At 38.9% G+C, this 15,413-nt stretch overlaps 1 protein-coding gene across 6 annotated transcripts in view; it reads left to right on the forward strand.

Annotated features, from left to right (window-relative positions):
* DYM (dymeclin) overlaps window positions 1–15,413 on the forward strand; it is a 343,179-nt gene that overhangs the window by 44,268 nt on the left and 283,498 nt on the right. For all 6 annotated transcript variants that reach the window (XM_038543986.1, XM_038543991.1, XM_038543989.1 and 3 more), the window contains one exon: window positions 8,050–8,102. In XM_038543986.1, coding sequence (XP_038399914.1) covers window positions 8,050–8,102 — 53 coding nt within the window. The remainder of the gene's footprint in view (window positions 1–8,049; window positions 8,103–15,413) is intronic.

Consider the following 15,413-nt stretch of genomic DNA (forward strand, 5'->3'; position numbering starts at 1 on the left):
GTTTCTGGGTTGTATGGTCAGTGCAGGTTGAAGTTTCTCTTATTTTTTTCAATTTATTTTTAATTGAAGTATAGTTGACATGTTAGTTTCAGGTACACAGCCTAGTGAGATGATAATTATATAAATTAACAAAATTCTCACCATGAAAAGCATAGTTACCAAGTGCATGTTTGGTTTTATACAAAACTGCCAAACTGTTTTCCAACAGCTGTATCATTTATTATTCCCACCAGTAATATATGTGAGATCCAGTTTCTCTACCCCCTTGCCAGCATTTGATGTTGTCACCCTTTTTTTTTTTTTAAATTTAGCAGTTCTGATAGCTGTGTAGTATTACCTCATGCCTTTTGTATGGTTTGTTTTTACAATAATAAAAATAAAAACCATTTTTCAAAAGATTTCTTATTTATTTGAGAGAGAGCACGAGCAGCAGGGAGAAGCAGAGAGGAAAGGGAGAAGCAAACTCCTTGCCAATCAGGGAGCCTGACGTGGGGCTTGATCCCAGGACCCTGAGATCATGACCTGAGTTGAAGGCAGACACTTAACTGATGGAGCCTCCCAGGTGCTCCCCCCCAAATTGTCTTTTAAAAAAGAAAAATTACCAAATGTGAGTCTCTGTTCTGCCATTTATTAAAAGTTACTTAATATTGAGCAATTTCACTTGGTGAATAAGGACTTTTGATTACCTTGATAATCCACTAGGGTTGTTTTTCTATAGTAAAACATGAATATAAATAAAACCCAAACATATCATTGTACAGTTGTTTGACACAAAACATGTAAAACTGCTTCAAAAATTACTGACTTTTGTTTTATCCTTCCCTGTGTCGTGGGGGTGGGGGGAAGACAAAGGAAGCTGGCAAATTACTTGTAAGGTGTGTTAAGGAATAAATATATGTAAATTTGATAGTTTATTACATATGGTTTTGTGTTATTGCCATGGTGGGTTGGGAACTCACGTTTATTGAGCTATGTGCTGAGCACTTTCCATACCTTGTCCTATACTGCTTACCCCTGTCCTATAGAAGGTGGTATCCTTACCTCTGCTTCACAGATGAGAAACTGGGACTCTCAGACTAAGTAACTTGGCTTGGTTATACCATTAGGAAACGAAGAAGCTGGAACTTAAACACATGGCTTCAAAATATGTACTCTTTCCATTATGCCAGGGGTATACATCATTTTCGTTAACAGGCCACGTGACTGGAAATTCATGTGCCAGTTGCCTCAGTCTGTTAATTGATGGGAACTGTTGAGATGCACTTGGAGTGGAAGTATGAAAGTGACTGGCTTCTGTGGTTGCAGAGATATTCTGTATTCTTGTGTTGATATTTCTTCCTAGTGTTCCAATTTGGTATATAATTTTAGTGGAATTCAACTAGAATTTTTAAACATTAAACATTTAAACTTGACTGTGTTCTGCTTTAATAATAGTTAAGTTAGTGGTTTATCTAAGTTTGCTGGCCCAACGTTTGGCTGCAGCAGTTAATTATAGTGTTGTTGTGAGTACATGGTTAGGCTTTATTATATGCATCACTAGAGGCATTAGTGCTATTCATTTCTTTTTTTCCTGAAAATCTTCAGATGGTTGTAGTCAGGATCAGACATTTAACTATTGTATACTTTAAATACCTTGCTGCTGCTTTGAGAGTTGTTTTCTTTGTGTTTTTGATTCTGTGCTCAGTGGCTTCCCCTTTGCAGCAGGATGAAATCCAAATTCAGTGTGACATTGAGGTTCTTCATTCTTTGGCTGTACTTTTTCATACCACTCTTCTCTGCTGCCTACACTTCCTGGTTATTTTACTTGGTTTTGCTATATGTTAGCACATTCAACGGAGGTGGCATGGATTTATTGATTATTTGAGACAACTCAGAAATCCTTGAGCTGTAGTACTGGTATTCCCTGGAGACTTTTCTTAGAGGCTCTCATAGAAGCATGTGGAGAGTGTGAGGGAGATTCTCTTCATAAAATCAAAGGAAGGAAGGGAACAGAAGTGGCAGTGGTAATGTTTAAGAATTTGCCTGTGGTTGTGCAAATTTTAGTAACTACTTCATTGCTGAATTATTTTAAGGGAAGTCCATGAAGGTTCTTAAAACTGAAAAATCCCTAGACCAGTTTCATGTTTTCTTGGATATGTATGTGAGACTCTGGGATTCTTGGGAAAATATCTCTAGTCGCATAGGTCTCCCTTTCATCTGGGTGTCACAGCAAAACTGTGACTCTTGTGACTTCATTTGACTTCTTGTTGCTGCCAGAATAGTGGCCAAACTGAGAAGGAGGAGCCTGATATACCTTATCACATGTAAGGATTGCTTCAGAAAGAGATACCTAGTCATTGGATCAGTATGGTGGTTTATCTAGAGTTTAGTTCTTTTTTATTTTTATTTATTTTTTTTTATAGGATTCAACAGTACTTTTTTTAAATTTTTTATTTATTTATTTATGATAGTCACACAGGGAGAGAGAGAGAGAGACATAGGCAGAGGGAGAAGCAGGCTCCATACACTGGGAGCCCGACGTGGGATTCGACCCTGGTTCTCCAGGATCGCGCCCTGGGCCAAAGGCAGGCGCTAAACCGCTGCGCCACCCAGGGATCCCCGAGTTTAGTTCTTTTAGCAAAAGTTTGAGAGATGACTAGTTTTGCATAATTTATCCCTACTCTCCCGTTATCCACATTTAAAAAATTGACCTGGAGTTGTATGGTGTACATGTAACAATGAGTTTGAAGTACTCTGTGTGGTACTAATTTATTGAATCTGTATTGGTATAAATATTTGCTGCCCTTTTGCCCCCTTTTTGTATATTCTCAGTGCCCCAAATCTGCCTTCAGAAACATTTGGTTTCTAATTGTAATTGTCTTGGAAACACTGGCATATTTGCAGCTCCATTTTACTTTTATTTACTGCATATGATGATTTGTTAGTTGCCTGCTGCCAGAACATCTGAGCTCATTTGTTTAAACTAAAACAGTACTGCGCATGGATGCCTATAATACGCAGCGACAGTTACCAACCATCCCAGTTGCTTACCACCTCATTTTAGCTCTAAATCAAGCAAACGAGAAAGAAGATTATTCTTAAAATGTTCCAGGAAGTTTAGAAAATTGGAGGATGGAGGGATGAGAGGAAGGGGAATTTTATTATAACGATCAGTGTGTTACTTTTGGCAGGGGTGGTGTGCCTCGCTGATTTCCTTTGTAGAAACAAGTAAGGCGTCAGGGTGTGAGAGTTCCAGTGGTACTGCCACAAACAGAGCTCTGTGAATCTTTGATTTAATAGGTCATTACCAAGTGTTTTTCTTTTGGCCGAGCCACTGTACTAGGCACAGTGGGGATGTCGGCGTTAACGAGATATTTTCCCTGGTCTCATGGTGCTTATAATCTGGGCACTGGGGATGCTTCTGACCCTAAGTGGTGGTTGTTGAGGAGGCGGTGGCAGTGATGCTGTTTCAGATCACAGCTGTGTGTAGGGGACCTGGGCCTGATGGGCCTAATCGCAGACTGGTAGGTGCTGGCTGGTGTACAAGAGGGAGCTTTCCAAGAGAGGTGTGGTAACTCCCGGTCTTTCCCTGTCTCTTCATCCTTGAGTGACAAAGAAATCAGACTGCTTCAGACAGAAATAGTATTTCATGTTTGGAATTAAATAAGTGTATTTAAAAATATTTTAATAAAAAATTAAACTTCAGGGCACACCTTGCCTTGAGGGCTGGAGAATATGAAGTCTTTCTTGAGGAACGGGGGAAATAGTTTTGTCCTCAAAGTGTCTGACAACGGCATTTATTCAGTCAGTACATTTTTGTCATGCACGTGCTTTGTCGCAGGCTGTGAATGCCAAGATGAGCGAGGAGCCCACGATCTCGAAGTTGAGGGAGTCAAGGACAAGAAGTTGGGCGGTGTTGCTACCAACTACTGTTTTATTTTTTATTTTTTTAAAGATTTTATTTATTTATTTATTCATAGAGACAGAGAGAGAGAGAGAGGCAGAGACACAGGCAGAGGGAGAAGCAGGCTCCATACAAGGAGCCTGATGTGGGACTTGATTCGGGATCTCTGGGATCATGCCCTGGAACTGAAGGTGGCGCTAAACCGCTGAGCCACCCAGGCTGCCCCAACTCCGGTTTTTTTTTTTTTTTTTTTAAAGATTTTATTTATTTATTCATGAGAGACACACAGATTGAGGCAGAGACACAGGCAGAGGGAGAAGCAGGCTCCATGCAGGGAGCCTGATGTGGGACTTGATCCCAGGACTCCAGGATCACACCCTGGGCCGAAGGCAGGTGCTAAACCGCTGAGCCACCCAGGGATTCCCCCCCCCGCCCCAACTACTGTTTTATAATTGGGTGTTTGGATGACCTGGTCTTAGATGATCAGAGAAGATTTCCTGGAGGAAGTGATGGCCATACCAGCCTCACTAAAGATGTTGGAATTAATTGTTTTTGTTTTTTGTTGTTTTGTTTTGTTTTGTTTTTGTTTTTTTTTTTTTTGGTAAATATTGTATGAAAAATAAATCTGAACCGTGTTCTGGGAACATCCAGTGGCTTTCTGTTGAGAACAAGTTGAGAGACTGAACTCCAGACTTGAGCTGTCTAGTATACTTTTCTAGTCTTCTAATCTGCTGTCCTCTGGTGTAGATTAACATTTCCAGAATGTGCTGGGCACTGTGATGCCGTGCTTTTTTGCGTGCGCTGTTACCATGTCTGGAAAGCCCTCCTCTTTTCCCTCCCCGTTGTTTGCCAGACTGACTTCTCTTGTGGTTATTTCCTCTGGGATGCCTGCCTTGACTGCTCCTAGGGTAGGTTGGGTACACCTCCCATGAGCTTACACAGGAGCTGGCCTTGATCTTGGTATTTCCCTTCCACCAGATAGTCTGTCTGCTTCTTTATTTCTCCATGTAACCTGGTGGCAGAGGCAGCATCTTTGGGAGAAACCAGCATGTCCTGAACATCCAGGCAGTGTTTGAGGGATGGACAGACTTAGAAGCTTCTGAAGGTTGTATCCATATGTGTATAATTGAAGCTCTTGGTTCCAGCCAAGTTCAAGAGAGTGTTATTGACCGAAGAAAGTAGAAGCACTAGTGAAACAGATTTTATGCATGTGGTCTACTTATTAACCTCATAAAGCTATTTACAATCCTTTGCATTTATACCTCTTTACTTTTATTTTTTGCCCGAGTAACCAATAAACTAATTCACAGTTTCTGCTTCTTGCCAACTACTAATATATATTATTAAATCTGACCACTGTGATTTATTAATTAGAAATCTTTTTGTTATTAACAGAAATCAATTTGATTTTGCATAGGCCAGAAAAAGGGGCATGTGTGATGAAGAGATGGGGATGTCTCAGGATCCTTGGATCCTGAATCCCAGCATCAAGAAGACAGGCTGTAGGAAGAACTGGCCCCAAGAATGGCAAGCACAACAAGAATTCTGAGGGTCCTTTCTGTTAGTCTCTGCTTCTCTCCTCAAAGCTTTTACTCATTTTTCTTACTAATCAGCTTTGTCTGCTTCTCTGTGGACAGAGGATGGTTTCCCTTGAGCCTCAGCTTTGCAGCCAAGTATGGAAAACCTGTCTTTTCTGTCTCCGTTCCAAATTCACCAAGACTGGCTTATCTTAGATTTCTATCCCTGATGGAGTCAGCAGTGGCCAGGGAGTGGGGTCATGCCGAACAAGCCTGTCTGGCTCCGCTCACCCTTGAGAAATAAGGTGGGAAGGTAAAAGAAAAGGATGGGGAGAGCAGCAGACTGACAAGACATTGTGCGGTGGGCAGACACCCAAAATGTTTTTGTAAAGAAAATAAAAATGCAGTGATAAAGACTAGAGACCCATACACGCTTTATTGTAGGATCATTTCTGGGTTATTTTGCCTAAAAAAAAAATCTTCCCTCTTGGGAGAAACTTACAGATTTAACTTTGAAAAGACATTTATCTTTTTGAATGTGAATATAACTTGAGATTCTTAAGGGAATGGCATGTTCACTGAAGTAATGAGTGGGTTTTAGCTTTGTGTGTATAACACTTAGACCTGATACTGTCTTCAGTTGTCAGGAGACAGTTTCTAGAGCAGCTATCATGCAAATTCAAGGGGAGGCACATGTAATTTAAGGTTTTCCAACAGCCACTTTAGAAAAGTGAAGCAGATGAAATTAATTTTAATAATACATTTCCTATGTATTTATGTGTAGATAAAAAGGGTTTATAACTGTTGTGTTTATTAGAAGAGATCGTCATGGGATTTAAATGTGCTAATAAATTTAAAAGTGCTGTGAAAAACATTTAAAGGATTATACAGGTGTAAAGCATTATTTTAATTAATTGGGGGCAAAGCCTACTACATTTTGGAATCAATACTAGCTCTCATTTCCTGAAGTTTTACTTTGTGCTGCACGTTGTTCTAAGCACTTCCTACATGTTATATAATTTAGTGATGACGATGCCTGTGGAATAGGCAGGCTCATTATCATCTCTGTTGTGTATATGAGGAAACTAAGACATAAAGAGTTAAGATACTAGCCCAAGGTCACATAGCTCATAACTTGAGCTGGAATTGGAATGTGCTTTTTTTTTTTTATTGCGGCAAAATGTATACAACATAAAAGTGATCATTTTCACCATTTAAAAGAATATATATTTATTTATTAGAGGGAGAGGGAGAAGCAGATTCCTCCTTTATTTTTTAGTGACAGAGAGAGAGACAGAGACAGAGACACAGGCAGAGGGATAAGCAAGCTCCATGCAAGGAGCTTGAAGTGGGACTCAATCCTGGGACTCCAGGATCACACCCTGGGCAGGCGCTAAACCGCTGAGCCACCCAGGGATCCCCTGCATTCTCTTTCTTTCCCTTTTTTTTTAAATAGCCACTTTAATAGGTGTGAAAGTGGTATCTCATTGGGGTTTTGATTTACATTTTCCTAATGCCTAGTGTTGTTGCACATCTTTTCATATATACCTGTTAGCTTTTTGTATGTCTTCTTTGGAGAAATGTCTGTTTATTTTTATTTTTTATTTTTATTATTATTATTATTTTTTGCAAACACATGAGGGTTTATTTACAAGCTCAAGCCTGGGTCCAAGTGTACCCAACACAGCGGAGCAGGGACTTGGACCCCGAGACTAGGAGGTATAGCAGCTTTATAGGGGCCAGTGGGAAATGTCCGTTTAAATCCTTTGCTCATTTTTAAATTGTTTAAATTGGTTTGTTTTTGGTTGTTGAGTCAGATTTTTTTGTTTGTTTTTTTTTTGTGTGTATTCTGGATATCCGTCTCTTATCAGATACATGATTTGCAAATATTTTCTCCTGTTGGATTGACTTCTCACTCTGTGATAGTATCCTTTGATGTGCAAAAGCTTTTAATTTTGATAAAACCCAATTTAAATATTTTTTCTTTTAATGTCTTTGTTTTTGGTGTTACATCCAAGAAATCATTGCTGAATCCAGTGTCATAAGCTTTCACTTGTGTTTTTTTCCTGAGTTTTATGTCTGTCTCTGTCTGTACCTCTTGTCTTTGTATCTTTTTGTGTCTGTCTCTGTTTCTGTTTTTCTATATGGTTACAAATTATTGAAGCTTAATGTGTGTGTTCTCTCTCTTTTCTTGCCTTGTTCCTTTTTTTGTTGTTGATCTGTTTGAAGGTATTGCAGGTATCATGAGACTCCATGTATCTCCTAAAAATAATGGCATTTCCCCCAAATAACTATAACCCCATGATTGGTACAGCCGTTAGAATGGGGCAGATAGGGCCCCTGCTCTATGCTTGGTACTTTGGAGGGACTTTCTTGCATTTTTCTAAGTCTTTCCACTAATCTCTTCTCCCTGCCCCAATGCCTGAAAGGCAGGGCTTCTCGAGTGCTTTTCTTTTAGGAATCTCATGTTGAGAATTGTAGTACATTTTCTAATTATGTTAAAAATAGAAGGTTTATTTTGTTGATTTTTATCATTTATCACTGTATACTATATTCTTCTAAGTTGTTTTTCTCTTTATATATTTCTTTAACTAAGGTTGTACATATGTAGTGTTGTAGTTATTAATTACCTTTCTTCTGTCTCTCCAGCACCGAGCTGAAGCTTTTGGAGGAAGCAACCATTTCAGTCTGCAGGTCTTTAGGTAAGGGGCAAAGTGAGCATGTGTGTATGTGTGTGTATGGCATGTATTTCAAAATTTCTGTTATACATTTCAGTAGTGTAATATGAATTGAACTGATGAAGTGACATGTTCCTGATGATAATATTTAATAATAATTACTTCTATTCATGGTGCTCAGTGATGCCACTGGAAGGGAACATTTAGTCAATAGCAATAAGACACCTGTTTAGCTTACTTGTAGGAGTGGTGGTGGACTCTGCTAAGCTGTACACTCTTTCAGCTTGTTCTTTTCTTTTAGTTGAAGAATAATTGACATACAATATTACATTAGGTTTAGGTGTGCAACAGTGATTTGATTTTGATTTGACATTTATATACATTATAGAATGTTCACCATAAGTCTAATTACTATCTGTCCTCATACACAGATATTACAATATTACTATATTTCCTGTGCTGTCCTTCACAATCCCTGTGACTTATTTTATAAATGGAAATTTATACCTCTTAATCCCCTCCGCCTGTATCACCCATTCCGCCCCCCGCTGCCCCCAGCAACTACCACTTTGTTTTCTATATGTATGAGTCTGTTTTTTTTTTACTCTTTTCTTCTTTTTTCTTTTCTTTCTTTTCTTTTTCTTTCTTTTCTTTTCTTTTCTTTTCTTTTCTTTTCTTTCTTTTCTTTTCTTTTCTCTTTTCTTTTTCTTTGTTTTCTTCCTTTATTTCTCTTTCTTTTTCTTTTCTTTTCTTTATTTTCTTTCTTTTCTTTTCTTTTCTCTTTTCTTTTCTTTTCTTTTCTTTTCTTTTCTTTTCTTTTCTTTTCTTTTCTTTTCTTTTCTTTTCTTTTCTTTTCTTTTCTTTTCTTTTCTTTTCTTTTTTCTTCTTTTTTCTTTTCCACATATAGGTGAAATCATCCAGTATTGGTTTTTCTCAGACTTTATTCACTTAGCACAGTACCCTCGAGGTCCATCCATGTTGGCATAAATGGCAAGATTTCATTCTTATTTATGGCAGAGTAATATTCCATTGTGTATATACACCACATTCTCTTTATCCATTCATCTATCAGCAGACACATGGGCTGCTTCTGTATCTTGGCTACTGTAGATGCTGCAGTGAACCCAGGGGTACAGATATCTTTTGAAATTAGTATTTTCATTTTCTTCAGAAAATGAAAATTCCACTTCACCTGGAAGTGGAATTGCTGGGTCATATGTTCTATTTTTAATTTTTTGAGGAATCTTCATCCTGTTTTCCAAAGTAGCTACACTAGTTTACGTTTCCTACCAGTTTTGCACGAGGGTTCCCCTTTCTCCACTTCCCCTCCAGCACTTGCTATTTCTTGTCTTTTTTATTTGATTTGATTTGATTTTTTTTAAGGAATTTATTTTTTAAAGACTTTATTTATTAGAGACACAGAGAGAAAGAGAGGCAGAGACACAGGCAGAGGGAGAAGCAGGCTCCACACAGGGAGCCCAATGTGGGACTTGATCCTGGGTCTCCAGGATCAGGCCCTGGGCCAAAGGCAGTGCTAAACCGCTGAGCCACCTGGGCTGCCTGTCTTTTTGATTTTAGCCATGCTGATAGATGTGAAGTGATAACTCATTGTGATTTTGACTTACGTTTCCCTGATGACCAGTGATGTTGAGCATCTTTTCTTGTGTCTGTTGGCCATGAGTATGTCTTGTTTGGAAAAATATCTGTCAGGTCTTAAGCCTATTTTTTAAAAAATTTTATTTATTTATTCATGAAAGACACGGAGAGAGAGGCAGAGACACAGACAGAGGGAGAAGCAGGCTCCATGCAGGGAGCCCGAAGTGGGACTTGATCTGGGGTCTCCAGGATCAGGCCCTGGGCCTAAGGCAGGCGCCAAACTGCTGAGCCACCCAGGGATCCCCTTAAGCCTATTTTTTAATCAAGGTGTGTGTGTGTGTGTGTTGAGTTGTATGAGTTCTTTACAAATTTTGAATATTAACTTTTTAAAAAACTATTTTTAAGTAATCTCTACACTCAGCATGATGAGGCTGGAACTTACAATGCTGAGGCCAAGAGTCGCATGCTCCATTGACCGAGCCAGCCAGGTGCCCCTGGATATTAACTTCTTTTTTTTTTTTTTAAGATTTTATTTATTTATTCACGAAAGACCCAGAGAGACAGAGCGAGAGAGAGGCAGAGACATGGGCAGAGGGAGAAGCAGGCTCCTTGCAGGGAGCCCGATGTGGGACTCGATCCCGGGTCTCCAGAATCAGGCCCTGGGCTGAAGGCGGCACTAAACCGCTGAGCCACCCGGGCTGCCCTGGATATTAACTTCTTATTGGATTTATCATTTGCAAATATTTTCTGCCATTCACAAGATTGTCTTTTCATTTTGTTCATGGTTTCCTTCATTGTGCAGAAGCTTTTTAGTATTATGGAGTCCCACTTGTTTTTGTTGCTTTTGCCTGAGAAGACAGACCCCAAAAAATATTACTAAGACTGAACTACAAATTTACTGCCTGTGTGTTCATTTAGTAGTTTTATGGTTTCAGGTCTTACATGTAGGTCTTTAATCCACTTCGAATTTATTTTTGTATATGGTGTAAGGAGGTACTTACCTGAGAGGGCCCTAAATTTTTTTTTTTTTTTTGGCTTCTTTTTTCATTAGACTTTTTCCTTTAATCATTACAATTAAGTGTTCCTCAATATACTTTTTTAAAATGATTTTTGCTTGTAATTTTGATGAATTTTGTTTTTTTTGTGTTTGTTTTTTTTTTGGCTTCTTAAGGTCTTTTCAATTCTGGAGTTGCCTTTAATTATGGTTTTGGTTTTACTTGTGTTTGAGTTTCTTCTCCCCCAACTTAGGATCACTCATTAACATTTAGGTTGGATCTCTGTTCTTTGCTTTCTGTATCTTCTTTTTCTTCGTCTTTCTTTTCTTGAATTTCCTCCTTTATGTCTTTGAATCAGTGTTTTATATATTACAATTCTGTCAAGATTCTAGTGCATCTTTTTTTTTTAAAGATTTTATTTATTTTTAATTTTTATTTATTTATGATAGTCACAGAGAGAGAGAGAGAGAGAGAGAGAGAGAGAGGGGCAGAGACTAGGCAGAGGGAGAAGCAGACTCCATGCACCAGGAGCCCGATGTGGGATTCGATCCCGGGTCTTCAGGATCGCGCCCCGGGCCAAAGGCTGGCGCCAAACCGCTGCGCCACCTAGGCTCCCCCCCCCCCCCCCTTTTTTTTTAAATCATTCTTTGTTTTTCCTGGATATCAGACTGCTCTCTTTTCATTATACTCATTTTTCCCAGTGGCTTTCTGTTGTTTTTTTAAATAGATGATTTTCTCATCTTCCACTGATGATGCTTGTGACTAAATTTGTTTGACAGTTCTAAAAAAATTATTTACTTTTTTCAATTTAGGGTCCACACCCAATGCGGGGCTTGAGCTCACAACCCCAAGATCAGGAGTCACATGCTGTGCTGATTCAGCCAGCCAGCCAGGCATACCCCCTACCCCCAATTTGACAGTTTTCATTCAGATCTTTGGCTAAAATTTTAGCATAGCCTATTCCTTATCCCAGTGTTACTATTACTGTTTTTATAAACCAGCATATATTTATTGAGCCACCTGCTGTATTATAGACTCTTTCCTATACCTATACCCTGTGCTATATATTCCATAATGTAGTCTATGTTCTGGCAAAGAAGACTCACCTAGATTCATGGATGTGTCTGAGTAGAGGAGTCAGATCATAAATAAATAAATACACCTACTTTCATGTGATACATCTCTTTGGAAAAATAAAGCAGGGTAAAGGCACAGGGAGTACCCACATAGGCACGTTGTTTGCTGTCATTTATTAACCTTGTCCCTCTTGTGGATCCGGTAGGTGCTTGTTGAATCTGCTGTTATTTTAGCCTGAAGGCAGCCAGTGGTGCTGCTTTCCAACCTAATTTCTGGAATCCAGGAAGGTTTTATTTTGTGTAGGTTTTGTTTGGTTTAAATGGGACCTTCCCTTGCCCTTACTCCTTGGCTTTGGAGTGTGAAGGGATTATAACATTCCTGGATTGAACATCTGGATCAACAATTTTTCTACCTGTGCCCTCTAGCATATGTTGCTCTGTGTCTGACATGTTTATTTCTTCCTAGTTGTTTTCTGGGGGTTGTAGCCTCAGTGTTGGTGTAGAAAGTGACTTGGTGGGATATAAGTTTTACTGACTGGAGTAGACAGTGAGGGGGAGATTTTCTCCTCAGAGGTACTTTCAAGCAGTTAGCCATGCTAACCACCCATTGATTACCGAATAAATACTTATATCAGTTCTTTAAACTCTGTAGTTGGTGAAAGTGTTCTCTGTTTTTTGGGGGAAGGACTATCTATCTGGAATTAGCATTTCTGTGAACTCGTATCTGTATGTTTTCATGAGTGATTTTTAAAAATTTCACACTTTTAGAATTGAGGGTCGAATAACATAATAAATGGCTGTAAGCTCATTTCCATCCTCACTCATTTTCACCTCATGGGTAGGTCTCATCTGTATCTTTCACCCATTACGTTCCCCTCATACATGGAAGTATGAAATATGTACAGAAGAGCTAACAAGGGGAAACGATACACGAAACAACAGAAAGCAGTATGTTCTCACATTTTAGATAAAAACCTCAGGAATCCTATCATTTCATCCATAAATATTTTAGGATATTTCATAAGAATTGTTTTAAAGGAAAGCAATACCATGATCTTACTAGAAGACTGTTTTTAGCATTATAAAATATCCACTGAGTGTTCAGATTTTTAATTGTCTTAGTTTCTGTGAATCAGGAACCAAATAAAGTCTATATGTTGTTATTGGTTGGTATGTCTTTATGATTTTTTAAAAAATATTTATTTATTAATTTGTTCATGATAGACACAGAGAGAGAGAGAGAGAGAGAGAGAGAGGCAGAGACACAGGAGGAGGGAGATGCAGGCTCTATGCCAAGAGCCCGACGCGGGACTTGATCCTGGGACTCCAGGATCGCGCCCTGGGCCAAAGGCAGGCGCTAAACCCCTGAGACACCCAGGGATCCCCTATGATTCTTTCCATAGCTAGTTTCTTCCTGCAATGGTTTCTCCTTTTTCTTCTCTCTACCTATGGAAGAAAATGGGTAGTAGAGTTTCCCACAATGTAAATTTTGTTGATTGCATCCTCTGTCCTCTGTATTTTCTGTGTATTTGGTATTGGATTTGGGGACGCATGGGCATATTAGTGAAATATTGTGAAAGGTCGTTTCAGGGCTGGAAGCAAGTCCACCCTCTCACCCAGATGGAAATTCTCTTTAAATACCCTTATCTGAGTGTTAGACTTTGCTTGAACTCCTGTAGAGATAAGGAAGCCCCTTTGTTACACAAAAGCTACTTAACAGATTGCTACAAGTTCAAGTTCTAGTGTCAAAAGAGTTAATTTTTAATTTAAGTACCATTTTTATTTGAATTTTACAGTTGAGGACACTGAGGCATGGAGAGGTCAAGTAAGTTGTTGGGTGTCACAGCTAGTCAGTGATGGAGCTGGGATTTGAACCTAGTCAGGTTCTGTAGTCTAGTTCCATTATGCTTCTCTGCCTTCCTGTCAGCTGTTCCATTCCTGATCTGTCTTTGGAAGCTTATTCAACTTCAACATAATATTTGATATTTCTTTTTTTTAAGATTTATGTATTTATTTCTTTATTTATTAGAGAGCACGCACACACGAGGGGATAGGGGCAGAGAGTGAGGGAGAGAATCCCAAGCAGATTCCCTGCCGAGCCCAGGGCTCCATGTGAGGCTTGAACTCATGATAATGACCTGAGCTGAAATCAAGACTTAGATGTTCAACAATTGGGCCACCCAGGTACCCCCATAAGATTTGATTTTTGCCAATTAACTTTGATCCTGTTAAATTCCATCCAGATGTTTTGGGATGTCGTGTGTCTACCTTTGGGTGGTGGTGTTTAAACATCAGGGAGTGTACTTTGTCTTAATAATTTATTTTCCCTTCTGCATCTTATGTAAGATACCTGTGAAAACTTAATTATGTTAGAATGTCAGCTCCATTAAGACCAGGTACTCTGGTACTCTCAGTATCCCCTTAGTACCCCGAACAGTGCTGGGTACATATAAATAGCTCAATGAACACATGCTGAATGAATGAACAAAAAAGATGTATGAAGCTTTAATTACATTAGTCTAGTAGCTGATTGCTCTTTCCAACAACATGGGGAATTTTTTTTTTAAAGCTAAACATTTATAAATTCAAACAGTTACTTATAGTCATTCAGTAATAAAGGAGCTGTTGAATGAACACAAGATTGTGAAGCTGGGATTCTGAATTATGTTTGTAGTCATATCCTCAGCTCATTGTTTCAATATTTTATTTTGATTTACAGTAGCTCAATAATAATAATTTACACACTGGCAAACAATAACTTTTTTAAAAAAACCATTTATCCTGTAATATTAGGATATTCTTTCAGTAAACCCCAAAGCTTGAAAGAGAAGTAGGGAATACTTGTTTCAAAGTGAAACGGAGAAGAGTTAATATCTAATTATAAACCTATTCTTAATGATAAAAGCTGGACAAAACCTGCCCTAACTTAGAGCACATGATGCCCCTTGCTACTCGTAGGTACGGTTCTCTGTCCAGGAGTAAGAGGCATCGCCTGGGAGAGACTGTTGCAGAATCTCAGGTCACACTTGACACAAGCAAGATCAGAATTTAATAAGACTGCCTTGGGGCTGCTCAGTCAGTTAAGTGTCTGCTTTCCGCTCTGGGTCCTGGGACTGAACCCCATGTCAGGCTCTCTGCTCAGCAGGGAGCCTGCTTCTCCTTCTCCCCCTCCCCCTGCTTATGCTTGTATGCATTCTCTCTCTTTCTCTGTCAAATAAATAAACAAAATCTTTTTTTATTTTTAACTGCTTTGTGATTTAGAGGCACATTAAACTTTGAGAAGCATTGTTAACTTCAATAGGTTCAGGGTGGTGGAACTGGGGTTCTGCACATCTAGCAGGGTCCCAAGTAATGCTCTTGCCACTCATCCTTGAACCACAGTTGAATAACAAGGTGCTATAATGTTACATCACTGTGAGAAAGTTACATGGTAACTTGCATTGACTCAAGTTGTGACAAGCACACCTACTTAGCTGCTAGACCGGAGTTAATTTGACAGGTACCGAGCACAAAGCAGGTATTCTGTAATGGTGTACTTGTTCCCATGTATGATTTTTTAAAAGTATATATGCACGTTCCTGGGTTTTAAAATATTTAAAATATAATGAGGGGTTTGCACGTTTTTCCAAATCTCTGACACATTTTCAAGAAGTTCAGATATATGCATA

This window comes from Canis lupus, chromosome 7, assembly GCF_011100685.1.
Source record: "Canis lupus familiaris isolate Mischka breed German Shepherd chromosome 7, alternate assembly UU_Cfam_GSD_1.0, whole genome shotgun sequence".
NCBI lineage: Eukaryota > Metazoa > Chordata > Mammalia > Carnivora > Canidae > Canis > Canis lupus.